Genomic DNA, 16,403 nt, shown 5'->3' with positions numbered 1-16,403 from the left:
AGCCGAGTTGACTAACAGCTCAAAAGCCATCCAGACATGGGGTGAGGAGGGAGGCTTTAAAGAGTCCAGACATGGACTCTAGAAACTAGATTTTATATTCAGATATTTTGAGGAGTGTTTCATTCCTTAGTTCAATTCCATACCTACCCAGCATATAGCAGCTTGAAGCCACATAGGCTCTGCAGTATAGGAACAGCATATACCTTTGCAGGCTGAGTACCCTCTGGTGGCCACTAGGGGTACTGCTAGTCTTTTAGGCATGCAACACGGAAGCCTAGGCACTGGGTTACTGGCTTGAGTAAATCAATCAATAAACACTTATTAAGCACCTACAATGTGCCAGGCACTGTGCTAAGTGCTGGGGATTCAAAAAAGAGACAAAAAGCAGACCCTGCCCTGAAGGAGCTTACAATCTAATGAAATACAACCCGAGTGATTCACTAGATCAGGGCTATCCAAAATGCAGCCTGCAGACATGCGACCAGCAGTGCAATTTATGTGGCCCCAGCCTATAAGCATAGAAATTTACATAGATACTTTAGTAAAGAAGGCGCAGAGCTCTCACTAAAATGGCAAATCAAAATATATTGTCTATTGTTTCAATAAAAACTTAAGGTTGGACAGCCCTGTACTAGATAATTAATATGGTGAGGTGTTGCCTTTTTTTAGGTTTAAGGAAAGCATCATTTGAGCTCCTTAGACTGTTTACAATGACACGAGTTATTACCATTATACATGTATATTCTTGAGCCCAGAGCAGAACTGTGTTCAACCAGTCCTATCCCTTAGTTTCTGCCTAACATTGTAGAATAGTTTTCGTTTTTATTTTCTTTTTCTTTCTTTTTCTTTTCCTTCTTTTTCTCGTTTTGCAATTGAACAATCAAGAACTCAAGAGAAAGCTCTGCATGTGTTTAAAAAATACCCTAAGCCCACATACCTGGGTGTTGGTACTTGCTATAGAGTCAGAGAAGTCCAATGACTCTCTCCTGACTCTAGAAGAAATACTTTTCAACCTGGGGAGAAGGGTTGGACTCAGAAGTAGTTTCTTAATTGTCTATTACTCAAATTGTGGAAAGATCTAGGAAATAGGGGTTACCCACACTTGGAGACAGTGATAGCCAAGCCATGCTAAAGTTCGTGACTGCAGCCCAGTAGATCTGAAGATGATGACAGGAAGCCTGGGTCATCCACAACCTCAGGAGGTCATAACAGAAGGTCCAGGCCTATTAGGTCAGTGACCCAGATCAAATATCATGCTTTAGGAGAAATGGGGGAAGTGGCTATCCATGGAACCAATGATGCCAATTACTGTGGTGCAGGATGTTTTGTGTATAATTGGAGAATGCTATTATGACTAGCTTATGACTTCTGTGTTTGTTATGCAATATGCTTTTATTACTGTATTTAACATCATTGCTGTATATGCTGGTATGCAATGTTGTAAATGTACTATTGCTTTGTTACACATTTCTGCACATGATCTTTCTATGTGCTCATGCTAGCTGCACGCAGTTCTAATATAAATGTCATATATTAGGTATCTGCATGTATACTCTATCATGTAGTTGGATATTATTTGTCAATTTGTGTCGCCCATGTTATACATTCACAAATGCTCAAGTGTACCCCATAACATTTTTAGGACTGCAAATTCTTTAGTGGGGGGAGGAGATGTAGAGAGACAAAAAGGTTTTTCACTGGCCAGAATTATAACACCAGAGTATTTGTGGCTGATGGAGAAGTAGAGGAAGAAATGCGAAGTTGGGTAGGACTTAGAGAATGGTGACCTCTTGGTGTACTTTTGGTTTACCTTTTATCTGGGTTTAAATTCACTTGCATGCTAAATCAGACAGGCTCTTGGGAATATCTTAGAACAGAGAGTTTCAATCTTTGCTCCTTGTTCTGTCATGTCTGACTCTCCATGACCCTATTTTGCATTTTCTTGGTAAAGATACTGGAGTGGTTTGCCATATCCTTCTCCAGCTCATTTTATAGATGAGGAAACTGAGGCAAATGGGGTTAAGTGACTTGCCCAAGGTCACATAGCTAGGAAGTATCTGAGGTCAGGCTTCAGGCCTGGCACTCTATCAACTGTGACACCTAGCTGCTCCAATCTCTGCTCAGCCATAGGGATAGGGACAGAGATTGGATTTAAGAGTTCATGGGTATAGGGAATTCCTAGGTAAGAAAACTCCCTCTACCAATTTGGATTGGTATCTTTTCTGCAATTTATAATCTTAGGGAGTTGCCTAGAACGGTGACTTGTTCAGGGTCACATAGCCAGTATGTATCAGAAGCGGTCCTTGAACCCAGGTCTTTCTAGCTCTGACTCCAGGTTTTTATCCACTATACCACACTGTCTTTCATGCGTTGTGAATTGCATTGAAATTTGTGTCCTTAGTTTCATTTATACCTCACTGTCATGTATGTTATTGATTATATGCTATATATTATATTCATCATAGAGGAAACTGGGTGGCACAGTGGATAGAGTGCCAGGCCTGAAGTCAGGAAGACCTGAGTTCAAATATGACCTCAGATATTTATTAGCTGTGTGACCCTGGGCAAGTCACTTAACCCTGTTTGCCTCAGTTTTCTCATCTGCAAAATGAGCTGGAGAAGGAAATGGCAAACCACTCTTTGCCAAGAAAACCCCAAATGGGGTCACAGAGAGTCAGACTTGACCAAACAACAATGAACAGAGATTGAAACTCCATGTTCTAAGATATTCCCGAGAGCATGCAAATGAATTTGAGCCCAGACAAATTCCAGGCCCTACCTATAGTCAGGAAGACTTGAGTTCAGATTCTGCCTCAGACACTTACTAGCTGTGTGACCCTGAGTAAGTCACTCTGTCTATCTCAGCTTCCTCTGCTGTAAAGTGGGCATAATTGTATCTACTCCTCAGGGTTGCTGTGAAAATCAAATGAGATGATATTTATAAAGCACTTAGTAGAGTACCTGGTATATGGTAAGCATTTAATAAATAAAGGCTCATTTCCTTACTTCCTTAGATCAAATGACATGGATGATGCTCATCAACCCTAAGGATTGAAAAGACTCAGTCTGAGCCTCCCACACTCTAGCTGCAGGGCCTCGGTTAGCTAGGTGCGATGCTCCATCTAAAGAGCCGCCAGCTCTCCTTTATCCTAGAGAGGTTTTAGCCGCTACACCTGGCAGACTGCAGCTGACATGTTTGGTAGATAGCCCAGAAGCTGGTGGCATGGGATGATGCCCAGAAGAGATTACCACACCTAGCAGGTGCCATTACATGACAGAGCAATGCCCAGCTGAAACCACACACTTAGCAGCAACCCATAGACCAGTGGAGACATCACACCCAATGGGGAGCAAACCCAGCGAGGAGGGTGAGGCGACATCACCAGGAGATAGCAATGATCCTGATAGGTCAAAGGCAGGAGCTACCCGCTCTGCGCTTGGGCCACATTTCCCATGTGCATGCCCTTAATCCCTGTGTGTTTCTACTCTCCCCAAAGATGTTGTAAATATTTGTGCAAGACTGTGCCGCAGGTTTGTGGGGGGAAATATTCTCTTTACTGTGCTATTTCATTAAATGCCTTTGATTTTAACTAATATATCCTCTGGCTGACTAGAGGGGAAAAATACATCAGTGGGGGTTTTGTGAGCTATGGTTCTGACTGGAGTGGGCATGGCCACATTATGGCCATTAGGGGAGCCCTGAAAGGGCGTCACCAGATTCTACATCATTACTATCATTACCGTATGCCCAGCTCTACGGGAGACAGTGGGACAGGAAGACTGTGCTATGCTTCCCGTCTCATTCACTCCTTAAATATCTATCGAACACTTACTTTATAAGGCACTATGCTAGATGTTGGGGGAGGGGAGGGGTTCTGGATCAGAAAGGCTGCTCATAAAAGCCCTGCCCTCATAGAAGCTCACAGTACAGTAGTGGGGATAAAACACAAGGGCTGTATTAAAAGGTCTGAATGCACAGTAAAAGACATACACAGCAAGTCCTGCTGGAAACAGGAGGGAGAAATCACTTTCTCTTGGGGGAGAAGGTAGACAGAGTGAAGGTGGGTCTCAGATAAAAAACTTCATGGATAAGGCAACATTTGAGATCACACTGAAGTATGGACCGGAACTACAGACAAGAAGAGATAGGGTAGAAGGTAGAAGAAATGACATGTACAAAGGCACAAAAGCGGGAAAGCATGGGGACATATTTAGGCACCAGAGATGAGAACTATTTGTCCATGAAGGGGAATTAGGTCCTCAGTCTTGGCAGCTCTCCAGGAGGATGTAGAGCAGGGGATATTTGAGTGACCACGACAGGTGGAGAGTAATTTATAACCGCTGTCTGACTTCATTTCTACAGATCCCAGTAGACAGAGGCCCTCTTGGCATTACCTGGCTTTTCTAGTTATCTGCATGCTGCAGGCAATCCCCGATGGACTGGGAAGAGGAGGGCAGGGCCCTGCTGGGGTGTGGTATGAACCCTGGTGGCCACGGTCAAGTGGGTAAATAGAGAAGTGAAGAGAAGCATTAGAAGCCTGGAGTGGCCAAAAGGCAAAGGGACCTGAAGCTTAAACTATGGAGCTTCTTCTGTTCTGCACAGCCATGCTTGGTGAGTTAGCCTTGGATCAGTGGGGACAGAGGGGTGAGAGGAAGAGTCCTAGTGATCCCCAGAGGAAGGGATTAGGTGTGCAAATGAGGGTCTGGAGGTCCACTGGGGAAAGAACTGGAGGCATAAAGAAGAATGAGGCATGAGACTACCCCCAATGCCCCATATCCTGTGCTTTGCTCCCATAGCTTCCTAGGGATCGGATGCTTTTCTCCAGTTGCCCCCTCTTTAACCTCCCAGGCCCTCTTGCCCCTCAATTTTATGTTGAGACCTCCTCTCACCAAACTCATCTCTTTTACAGCCATCAGCAGCTCCTCCAGAGTGCAAAGAGAAGGTGAGTACAAGAACAGTCAGGGGTCAAGGAGCATCCAAGTCTGGAGGTGGCAAGGAGACAGGAGCAGGACACAACTGGACCCTATTTCTGCCACTATTTGTGTGGCCTTGGGAAAATTACTTCCCCTTTGAGTTCCAGTTTCTTCATCTTTAAAGTGAAGGGGTGACTGGATGGATGACCTCAAAGGCCCCTTCCAGTTCTGAAATTAGGATTCTATGATCCTATCCTATAACTTGGAGTCCAGCCCCAGAACCTGGGGACAAGCTGGGATACTCTGAGATGGCTGGGATTAGAAATTCCTTTGGCCAGAGCTGGAATTACAGACAGAAAGCACTAGAGAATAGACAGCCTGGGGAAATGGGCAAACATGTCGTCAGGGCCTTGAGGGTGCTTGAAAGAGTCTTCTCCAGGTACAGGGCCAGATATAGGCTAGACAGGTATCCAACAATACCACGCCTCCCGGAAGATGGGGCCAGCTCTGGAAGAGAGCGGGATAAGTTTGGGTAGTAAGGACTTGCCTCCTTGTAACCTACACTTCCCCCATGCCCCATTCCCACTTCCTGGGTAAGTGGACAAGATCATACTGGCCTCCGAGAGAAAATAAATCCAGCTGTGCCCAGAAAGATATGAGACTCTTCTGGGAGAAGTGAATTTCCACAGGGTTTGTGAAACATGTCAGATTTTTTTTTAAGGGAAAGGAACAACAGTAATTTGAAGCCAAAGAAGTTGCCTGTGGCCTGGTCTGCCTTGGGGAAAGAGATCTTCTGAGAAAAGAAACCGTTGGGTCACCAAGGCAGGGTTAGCCCAGCCACTTCTATTTCTAAGATCCTTATCAAAAGGTATAGGGCAGGGGGCCCCTCTTCAGGGAGTCCCACAGTCCTTCAAGAAAGATAAGGCCCCAGACTGGGGAACAAGATGTCAAGAAGTGTTCCAGGTTGGGCAAAACCAGGCATAAGAGGCCCAGGGTAAAAGACCATTAGGCAAGACTCAACCCCTCTCCCTTCCCCCACAGTCATGGAGGATAAATCTCCTTAGGAAACAAGGGGATAAATATCTTCAACAGGAGAAGGGAGAAGCTGAGTTTATGAGAGAAGATAGATTTCCCAGTGGTGGGATTTGTATAAGGACTAGAAGTCTAGAGCAAGAGGTTCTAGTACCCACTCTGCCACCTCCTAGTTATATAATCTTGAGCCAGTCGCTCTTTGGGGCTCATCTTTAAAATAAGGCAGTTAGATCATAGAGTTAGAGCTGGCAATCCCCCCCTATTTTAGAGGCTAGGAAACTGAGACTTCAAGAAGTAAGTGATTTACCCAACGTCTCACCAATAACAAGCAGCCAAGCCAAGGCTCAAAGCCACATACTCAGGCCCCAAGACTAAGGCTTTTCCCACTAGACCACACTGCCTCTCTAGTAGTGTGAGCTGGGTGATCTCCAGGGTCCTGTACAGCTCTAATGCTCTTTTTATGAGTCTATGACCCAGAAGTCTTGGTTTGTTGTCCTGTGTCCTCCAGTCAGCCTGCTAAAGCTCTATTTACTGGAGAGAGAGGGAGCTAGCTGGAATTGAGTAGAGAGAGAAAAAGAAAGGGTCAGAGTAGAAATATACCTTTGTCACCTCCTTCACTCTTTGGGGAAAAAAAATTAATTTCTTCTTCACTCTTTTTTCTATTTTTCTCTGTCCCTTTCATTTTTCTCTCCTCTTTCCATCCAATCTATTTCTTTCTATTGCTTCCCTTCTTTTCTTCTCTATTTCCCTTTCCTCCCCTCTTTTCTCCTCCTTGAGATCACGCAAGTAAAGAGATTGGCAATCCTTCTGTTCTCCACAGGAGTCCTGTCTAAACCCATCATCTCCTACAAAATCACAAAGATATTTCCATAGGGGCAGCTAGGTGGCGTAGTGAGTAGAGCACCAGCCCTGGAGTCAGGAGGACCTGAGTTCAAACGTGACCTCAGACACTAAACACACTTTTACTAGCTGTGTGACCTTGGGCACTTAACCCCAATTGCCCTGTCTTCCCCCCTCAAAAAAATGTAAAAAAAAAAATAAAGATCTTTCCAAAAAGCCAACTAGTTCATATTTTATGCCACTCAATTCAGGGCCCTCCAATTATAAACTACATCCTCATGGAGACATCTGGTATCATGATATCAAAGAAGATTGTGGATGATGAGCACTCAGCCAGATTTCGTATTCTTGTCACATTCAGGACCCGGCCAGATTTACTCAATTACTACTGCCATGCAAGCACAGCTTTGGGGCAAACAGCCTACCGTGACATGCTGAAGCTCTTCTGGGAGTTGTGGGGTAGGTGGGGTTGTTGGTGGGCATGGATTAAGGTGGGACAGGGATGCGAGAACAGCACCTGCTAAGCCAGGCCACAAGAGAGCCTTAAAAGGTCCAGCTTGCATTTGTCAACTTCTCTCTCTAAAAGTACAGATTGTTTCCAGGCCAACATATAGGAAAGGTCTGTTAGGGATGTCTCATCACGCTGGGTGATGGTAAAGGTCCATGGAGTTGTGTTTGGAGTGGACAGAGTATAGGAATATCAGGCATCTAAAGGCAGAGTTGATAACATCTTAAGAATCATGGGCCACATGTAGGTGGAAGGGAAAGGACCTCAGAAGTCAGACGGTCTCAAAATCCAGCCTTTTCATTTCATGGATGAGGAAACTGAGACCCGAGGAACATCTTGACTCTGACATTAACTCAATGGGTGACTTGCCAGGTGTCCAAGCTCCTAGAAGTGCTCTTTCTATCATACTATAAGACCTCAGTGTCTTTCTTGGTGTAGGCTGCATGAAAACCAATTTGAGAAATATTGTGTAAACTGGAAAGGGGTGGGGAGAGAAGAATAGAAAGAAATCAATAAATAAGTCAATTGATCAACAAATTAAATGATTATTGAGTAATTGAGGAACAGGGGGCCGTAGAGAATAAGGTGAACAAGGACAGTGCTTCATAGGAAAGGACTGCTAGTCCCAGAAACAAAAAGTCAATAAGCAAGTAAGTTTTAAGTACCATGTAATGTACCTAGTACTGCGCTAGGTAGGCTTTGTACCTCACATTGTGCTCAGGAAAAATGAGATCCCCCGATGACGGGGGACACAAAAGAATAATATTCAACCCTCATCAAACTCCTATCATGTGCAATGTATGAGAGGCAGCATGGTGTTTTGGATGAGAGTCAGAAGGATCTGGGTTTATGTTCTGCCTCAGTGTCCCAAAGCAGCTCTCTAAGACGATAAATAACACAAGGGTTGCAGATCGGCAACCTCCCTTGTGGAGGAAGTTTCCAGACTGGAAAAAATCATAGGACTTGTGCAAAAAATAAAATAAAATGAAAACTGTGCCATGCTCTGTGCTGAGGAATACAAAGATGAATAAGAAACAGTATGATGTTTCCTGACCACTAAGAGCTAGCTGGGGAGACAAAGTTTTTCCACGTGAACTAATATTGAACAACACAAGACAGAATATAATGATATAACAATGGTTTATTGTGTGGTCAAGAATATAAGCATTGTATACAGAGGAGAGGAAGGAAGGAAATACATACTTAAGTGCCTACTATGTGCCAAGCACTCTGCTAAGGAGGCAAGTACTCTAATTTTGCTCATTTCACAGTTGAAGAAAATGAGGCAACCAGAAGTTAAGTGACTCGTCCAGAGATCAGTGAGATATGGGCTAATTCATGAAAGCAATGAGAGTGAGAGTTGAATTGTTAGAGGGCCTTAGCAGGCAAGAGCCCCCCTTCCCTTGCCTCTGGCAATAATGAGTTGTGTTCTCCCCATTCCTGACCACATATCCCTCCAGTACACTAGCCGGTGTCCTCTGACCAGGCTTGAGAGGAGCCCCAATTGCAAGGCTGTGATCAGTTCGGGACCTCTGGGAAACGGTGCTGAGAAATGAATGCATCGATGGCCTGATGAGTGAACAAAAGGGGAAGAGAAGGTGTCGGTGGGGCTGGACAAAAATAGACATGGTTCCCTCCTCTTCAATTCTAGGCCCCAAGCATGCTATACCCACTTAGCATTTTCTCCTCCTTTCCTACCTTCCTTCCGTAGAACCAGTGTCTCAGCTTCAGGCCAACTTCACCCTAGTGGATACAGGATCAGGCGGAATGGTGGTGGTGTCATGCCTGGCATCTGAGGGCGCCCACCCATCACTTATATGCTATTCAGGAAGGATGGGCACATCTTAATGGAGGAGACACCCCGCCCTGGAAGACCAGCCATCTTTTCCTTCCCAGTGAACAAACTATCAGCCTGGTATACATGCCAGGCCAAGAATATTGGCAGTGCAGAGTACAGTGCCCTCACACCGGTGCCCCCAGGTAAGAGAGCCTTTATTTGGACAAATGAAGAGGGAAGTAAGGGAAGTCCAGGAAGTATGAAAACCCCTGATGAGGCTGCTACTGATGATTTCACTGGCCTTAGGGATCTGTTATTAAACTTGCCGGGGCTGTGCTAGTAAATATTTAACAATCAGCTCTCCAAAAAACAACAAAGTAATCATGACACACTTTTAAGTTGAATCTGCCTTATTTTCTCTATCATTCTCTTAAGCCTAGACAATAAACAGAACAATAAATCAAGCCTTGATTTATACCATTTGCTAATTTCCAGCATAAATGCTCACATTGAAAATTTAACAATCAGCTTTTTGAATCCAGTATGAGCACCTCTGTTTGTGGCCTTTATATATCTTAGCTAGTCTTTCTAGACTGCCATGACCAAACTAAATATCTGGAAGCCAAATTTTTGGTCATGAATCTTTTATGAACTTAGCTTCAAATTTATGTCAACAGATGATGTAACTGGGCCAATATCCAAAACCTTTCTACATTAGAAAACCAGAGGTTTTATTCTTCAGAAATAGCCTTTAAGAACCCAGTCACCTACATGCCATTGGAAGAGGACTTAGAGGATGACCTGATAGCTAAACTAGGAAAATCTGCTCAACATCTGCTCTTTGGCCTGGGAAAGAATTGATGACAATGGAGTAGGCCCCCAGCCAGGGTCTGCACACTCACACCCAACAGCCAAAAGACAGATTCCTCTTCCCTACTTCTCAACATTCCCTCCAAAGTCCTTACCAACTCTTGAGATTCTATGATTGCTTAAGGCTGGGGTGGGGAAAAGGACACTAAACCTGAAAGAAAGTTTTTAACATCGTTGCTTGGAGCTGCCCCTGGCACCAACTTTTGTACTGGCTGTAAGTCTGACTTCCATGGTGGCTGTCACATTTATAATCCTGTACCAGAACGTGACAAAGGTAAGGACTATAAGCCAGGGAAGGTCAGGGTAAAGAAAGTAGGAGTTAGGAAAGGCAGTGTCAATCCCAGAGCAAAGGGTGGAGAAAAAAGGCAGAGGTGTTACCAGCCATGATGGCACCAGCTAGGTTGTCAGAGGGTTAAGTGTGTATGGTTACATGTTTGTCCGTGTAAGAGTTTGGGCTGTGGTCATTGCCGAAGTGTTATTAATTCCATGGAGGCTCCTAGAGACCTTCCTTCTTCCCTTCCTTCCCTCCATCATTCCTTCCTTCTTTTCCTCCCCACTTCCTTCCTTCCTTCCTCCATCCCTCTCCGCCCTTCCTTCCTCCTTCCTTCCTTCCTTCCTTCCTTCCTTCCTTCCTTCCTTCCTTCCTTCCTTCCTTCCTTCCTTCCTTCTTTCCTTCCTTCCTCCCTTCCTCCCTCCCTCCATTTCTTCCTTCCTTCCTGTCTCTTTCTGTAAAAAACTTGTAGAGTACCTTATAGTGGGGATTCTTGTTAGTTAGGGGTTGAATTAGATAGATGACGAAGTCTCTTCCAACTCTAAAGTTCTGTAAATATTTGTTTTAAAATGAATGCCTTTTGCTTTCATACTATATTAAGTAAAATCTATCAGTACATTGCTGAGATGTGGCAGTGTGTATATGCAGTATTTCACAGCCCTTCCCCCACAATGATGATGATGATGATGACAGCTGACTTTACTATGTGCCAGGCACTGCGCTAAGCACTTTACAATGATCCTCGTCACAACCCTGGGAGCTGTTAGTATTATCCTCATTTTACAAATGGGGAAAGTGAGGCAAACAGCAGTGAAGTGACTTGCGCAGGGTCACACAGCTAGGAAGTGTCTGAGACTGGATTTAAGCTCAGGTCTTCCTCAATTCTTCTCCACGGTCAAGATTAGTCATAATCGTACATTCAATTTTGTTTTTTTTGTTCTTTCCATTTATTGCTGTAGTCATTGCATATGCTGTTTTCCTCATTCTACTTTCTTCATTCTTCATCAATTCATTTAAGTCTTCCCATGCTTTTCTGAATTTCCCTTTTCTGTTTTCTTATGGCATAGCAATATTGTATTATATTCAAATAAGGCAATTTGTTCATCAATTCCTCCAATCAATGTATGTTTATTTTACTTCCATTTTTTTTTTTGCTATCACCAAAAAAAGTGGTGCAAAAAACATTTTGCTACATCTGGGATTTTTTTCTTTAGTCTTGGACTTCAGTGGAGCATATGACTATCATCAGAACAGATTTCCAGGTGAAGGATATGGATAATAGAGTAACTTTTTTGGGCATGATTCCAAATTACTTTCCAGAACAGTTGAATTCAATTTACACTACCTGTCTTTTTACAGCACCGTAACATGGATTATTCATGGTTTTGCCATTTCATCAATTTTCTGAGTGTGAGCCAAAGCCTCAGAGTGGCTTAGATGTGCATTTCTCTTATTATAACTGACTCAGAGCAATATTTCATATGGTTCTTAATACCTTACAGTTATTTTGAGAATAGTTTATTCATATCTGTTGATCATACACACACACACACACACACACACACACACACACACACAGAAATGGCTCTTGAACAAGCATTTATTTATTTTCTTTTTAAAAATAACTTTTTATTTATATCATGAAAATTTCTCACCGTATCCCTTCCTCCCCATTCCCAGAGAGCCAGCCCACATAATAATATTATTTAAAGAATAAAAGAAAAGAAAAAGAAGAGAAAAAGACTACTAAACCCAATGAATACATAGAAAAAGATTAAAAATATATGAAATGGACCATACCCATGGACCTCCCATCCATTCAAAAGAGTGGGGGTGGGGCTATCTTCTTGTTTCTCTTCTTTGGGGCCATGTTTGTTCTTCGTAATTTTGCAACTTTCACTTTTATTTGCTTTCCGGTTCTTTCCTCATCATTTGCCTCAATTTCCTCATCTATAAAATAGAAATGATAATAGGGCCTACTGTCAAGTTATCCTCTTGTTATGAGGATCAAATGAGATAAGAATGTTAAAGCTTTTCGCACAGTGCCTGGCATCTGGTGAGCATTTTACAAACGTTGTTTTTATTATTATTATTTATTGTAGTCACTCTGTGTGTGTGTGTGTGTGTGTGTGTGTGTGTGTGTGTGTGTCTGAGCTAGGTGGCAAAGTGGATAGAATGGCAGGCCTAGAGTCAGGAAGACTCATCTTAAGTTCAAATCTGGCCTCAGAACATAATAGCTGAGTGACCCTGGGCAAGTCACTTGATACTGTTTGCCTCAGTTTCCTTATCTGTCAAATGAGCTGGAGAAGGAAATGGCAAACCACTCCAGTATTTTTGCCGCGAAAACCCGAAATGGGGTCATGGAGAGTCAGACACAACTAAAAAGACTGAATAACAATATTTATATATGGCTCTATTTACTTCTGCTCTGCACCATATCATATTAATTTTTCAGTACTTCCCTGTATTCATTATATTCATCATTTCTTACCCCACAGCAATATTTCATTACACTTATTTACCACAATTTGTTTAGCCATTCCCCAGCCGATTGGCATCTACTTTGTTTCTAATTCTTTGTTATCATAATGAGTGCTGCTATAAATATATGGGGACTTTCTTCTTATCAACGGACTGCTGGGGTATAAGCCTAGTAATGGAATCTCTGGGTCAAAGGGTATGGATATTTTAGTCATATTCTTGGCATAATTCCAAGTTCTATTCCAAAATAGTTGTACTGAATCACAGCTCCACCAGCAATGCACTAGTGTCACTGTCTTCCCATAGTCCTACCAACATTGATTATTCTTGTGTTTTGTCATCTTCGCCAATTTGTGGGGTGTGAGATAAAAACCTCAGGGTTGTTTTAATTTATATTTATTTTATTATTAGTTATTTGAATTCTTCTTTCATACAATTGTTAATAGTTTGTAATCTGTCTTTTGTTTACTGCTTGTTCAAATCCTTTGACCATTTAGGTATTGAAGAATGGCCTCTGGCCAAACGTGCATTTGTACATATATACATACATATATGTCTAACATATGTTGTCTCACTCTTACCTTATCTGAGAAATTTGATACAAAGATTTTCCCCCCATTCAACCATTTTCCTTCTTTCCTTAAATATACTAATTTTGTTTGTGCAGAAGCAATTCAGTTTTATGTAATCAAAGCCATTTATTTTATCTTCGCCTCCATCCCTTGTTTGGCTAAGAATACATTTCCTACCCTTAAGTGTGAAGATACGATCTGCTTCTCTTCCAGTTTTTTAAAATAGTCTAATCTTAATATTAGGGTCATATATCTATTTTGAATTTATTATGGTCCACAAGCATTTATGAAACACCTACTCTGTGCTCGGCACTAGGTACATACAAAGATAAAAATGAAACATTTCCTGCTTTGAAGAAGTTTACTTCTGATTAGGAGAAACAACACTTACACTGTTATAAATACAAAACATTTTCCAGGGGGGAAAGCACTAGGAACTGAGAGGATTAAGAAAGGCCTCGTGGAGGAAGAAAGTGGCAGTTGAGTTGAGCATTGAAGAAAGCTAGGCATTCTATCAGGCAGAAGCAAAGAGCGAGTCTTTTCTGGCAATGAGAGACAATGTATGGAAAGACACAAAGGGAAGAGAGAAGAGCCATGTGTGAGGATCAGGGGGTTAGGCAAGTTTGGCTAGAACGTAGTGTTCCTAAAGAGAGTAACGTACCCCGTAATATATCTGGAAAGACGGTCTGGCAGAGAGGCCGGAGGGAATCGCTGACGCTTTTTGAGCAGGGAATTGATTCATTCAGATCTGTAGTTTAGAAATATGAATTTGGCAGCTAGAAGAGTTTGGCTTGCAGTGGGGGGAAGCCTGGAGGCAGAGAGATCAATTAGGAGGCTACTGCAATTGGCCAGTTAAGGGGTGATGAAGGTATAATAGGTAATTGTCCTGTGAGTGGAGAGGATATATGAGAGAGATGCCATGGAAGCAGAATCACTAGACTTTGAAATTGATTCAATTGGAGTGCTGAAGGAAGAGGGAAAAATCAAAAATAACTTTGTGATTCCACTAGTCATTTCTTCTTCCTGGTGTAGGAGGGATTTAAGGGTTGAGACCTGAGGGCTGTAAGGGTCAGTGAGGAAAATCTTTAGAGGATCTAGCTCAGATATAATTTTTCTTGAAGGTATGTGTTGGCAAATATTTAACAACTATCTTTCCAAGTGAAAGAAAGTACACACAACACACTTTTAAGTTTAATATTCATTTTTTTAAGCAATTGGGGTTAAATGACTTGCTCAGGGTCACACAGCTAGGAAGTGTCAAAGGCTGGATTTGAACTTAAGTCCTCTTGACTCCAGGGCCAATGCTCCATCCACTGTCCCACATTTAATCTTCATTATTAACATTTCCTCCATCACTTTCTTTTTTTTTATTTTTTATTTTTCAACATTCACTTCTATAAGATTTTGAGTTCTAAATTTTCTTTCCCTACCTCCCTTTCCCCCTCCCCAAGAGGGATGCAATCTGATATAGGTTATACATGTACAATCATATTAAATTCATTTCCACATTAATCACATTGGAAAGAAGAATTAGAATCAAAGGGTAAAACCACACAAAAGAAAAAAAAGAGGGAGAGAAAATAGTATATTTCAATCTGCGTTCAAACTCCATAATTTTTTCTCTGGATGTGGATAGCATCTTCCATCTTGAATCTTTTGGAGTTGTCTTAGATCCTTGCATTGCTGAGAAGAGCCAAGTCTATCAAAGTTGGTGATCTCACCATTTGCTGTTACTGTGCACAATGTTCTCCTGGTTCTGCTCACTTCACTCAGCATCAGTTCATATTAAGTCTTTCCAGGTTTTTTTGAAGTCCACCTGCTCATCATTTCTTGTAGTACAATAGTATTCCATTACATTCATATACCACAACTTGTTCAGCCATTCCCTAGTTGGGCGTCCCCTCAATTTCCAATTCTTGGCCACTACAAAAAGAGCTGCTATAAATATTTTTGTGCATGTGGGTTGTTTTCTCATTTTTATGACCTAGAATTGGTATTGCTGAGTCAAAGGGTACGCGCAGTTTTATAGCCCTTTGGGCAGAGTTCCATATTGCTCTCCAGAATGGTTGGATCATTTTATAACTCACCAACAATGCAATAGTGTTCCAATTTTCACACATCTTCTTTAACATTTATCATTTTCTTTTTTTCCAATTGAATTGTTTTCTTTTTTAAAATTAATTTTTTTTAGTTTACAACACTTAGTTCCACAAGTTTTTGAGTTCCAAATTTTCTCCCCCTTCCTCTCCTCCCCCAAGACAGCATGTAAGACCTTCACATTAAACTTCTTTTCCCAGTAATCAAATTGTAAAGAAGAATTATAACCAGTGAAATGAACCATGAGAAAGATGTAACAAAACCAAAAATAAAATAAATTTTTCTTAAAAAAGAGCAAATAGTTTCCTTCAATCTGTGTTCAGACTCCATAATTCTTTCTCTGAATGTGCATAGCCTTTTCCATCATGAGTCTTTTGGAGCTGTCTTAGAACCTTGCATTGTTGAGAAGAGCCAAATCCGTCAAAGTTAGTCATCACAGAAGCAATATATCTGTGGTTCTGTACAATGTTCTCCTGGTTCTGCTCCCTTCACTAATCATCAGATCATATAAGACTCTCCAGGTTCTTATGAAATCCGTATGCTCCTCATTTCTTATAGCACAATAGTATTTCATTACATTTATATACCACAATTTGTTTAGTTGCCACCACAAAAAGGGCTGTTATAAATATTTTTGTACACACGGATCCTTTCCCCCCTTGTACGATCTCTTTGGGATACAGCTGTAGAAGTGGTATTGCTGGGTCGAAGGGTATGCACATTTTTATAGCCCTTTGGGCATAGTTCCAAATTGCTTTCCAGAATGATTGGATCAGTTCGAAACTCCACCCACAATGCAATAGTGTTCCATTTTTCCCCAAGTCTTCTCCAGCATTTATCATTTTTCTGTTTTGACATGTTAGCCATTCTGATAGGAGAGATGAGGTACCTGAGAGTTGTTTTGATTTGCATTTCTCTAATCAATAGTGATTTAGAGCATTTTTTCATGTGACTATATATATCTTTAATTTCTTCCTCTGAAAACTGCCTATTCATATCCTTTGACCATTTATCAACTGAGGAATGACTTGTATTCTTATA

The 16,403-nt window shown here is 41.9% G+C and overlaps 1 protein-coding gene across 1 annotated transcript; it reads left to right on the top strand.

Moving 5' to 3' along the window:
• Nucleotides 1-4,578: 4,578 nt before the first annotated feature.
• On the top strand, nt 4,579-9,932 carry C4H17orf99 (chromosome 4 C17orf99 homolog). Its single transcript, XM_036755661.1, is given in 6 exon segments — nt 4,579-4,612; nt 6,767-6,829; nt 7,012-7,245; nt 9,006-9,092; nt 9,095-9,274; nt 9,790-9,932. Coding segments are annotated over 6 exon segments (741 nt in total).
• Nucleotides 9,933-16,403: the final 6,471 nt, after the last annotated feature.

This window comes from Trichosurus vulpecula, chromosome 4 (assembly GCF_011100635.1).
Source record: "Trichosurus vulpecula isolate mTriVul1 chromosome 4, mTriVul1.pri, whole genome shotgun sequence".
Taxonomy (NCBI): Eukaryota; Metazoa; Chordata; class Mammalia; order Diprotodontia; family Phalangeridae; genus Trichosurus; species Trichosurus vulpecula.
The sequence above is the reverse complement of the archived record's forward strand: the minus strand, read 5'-3'. Positions and strand labels throughout refer to the sequence as shown.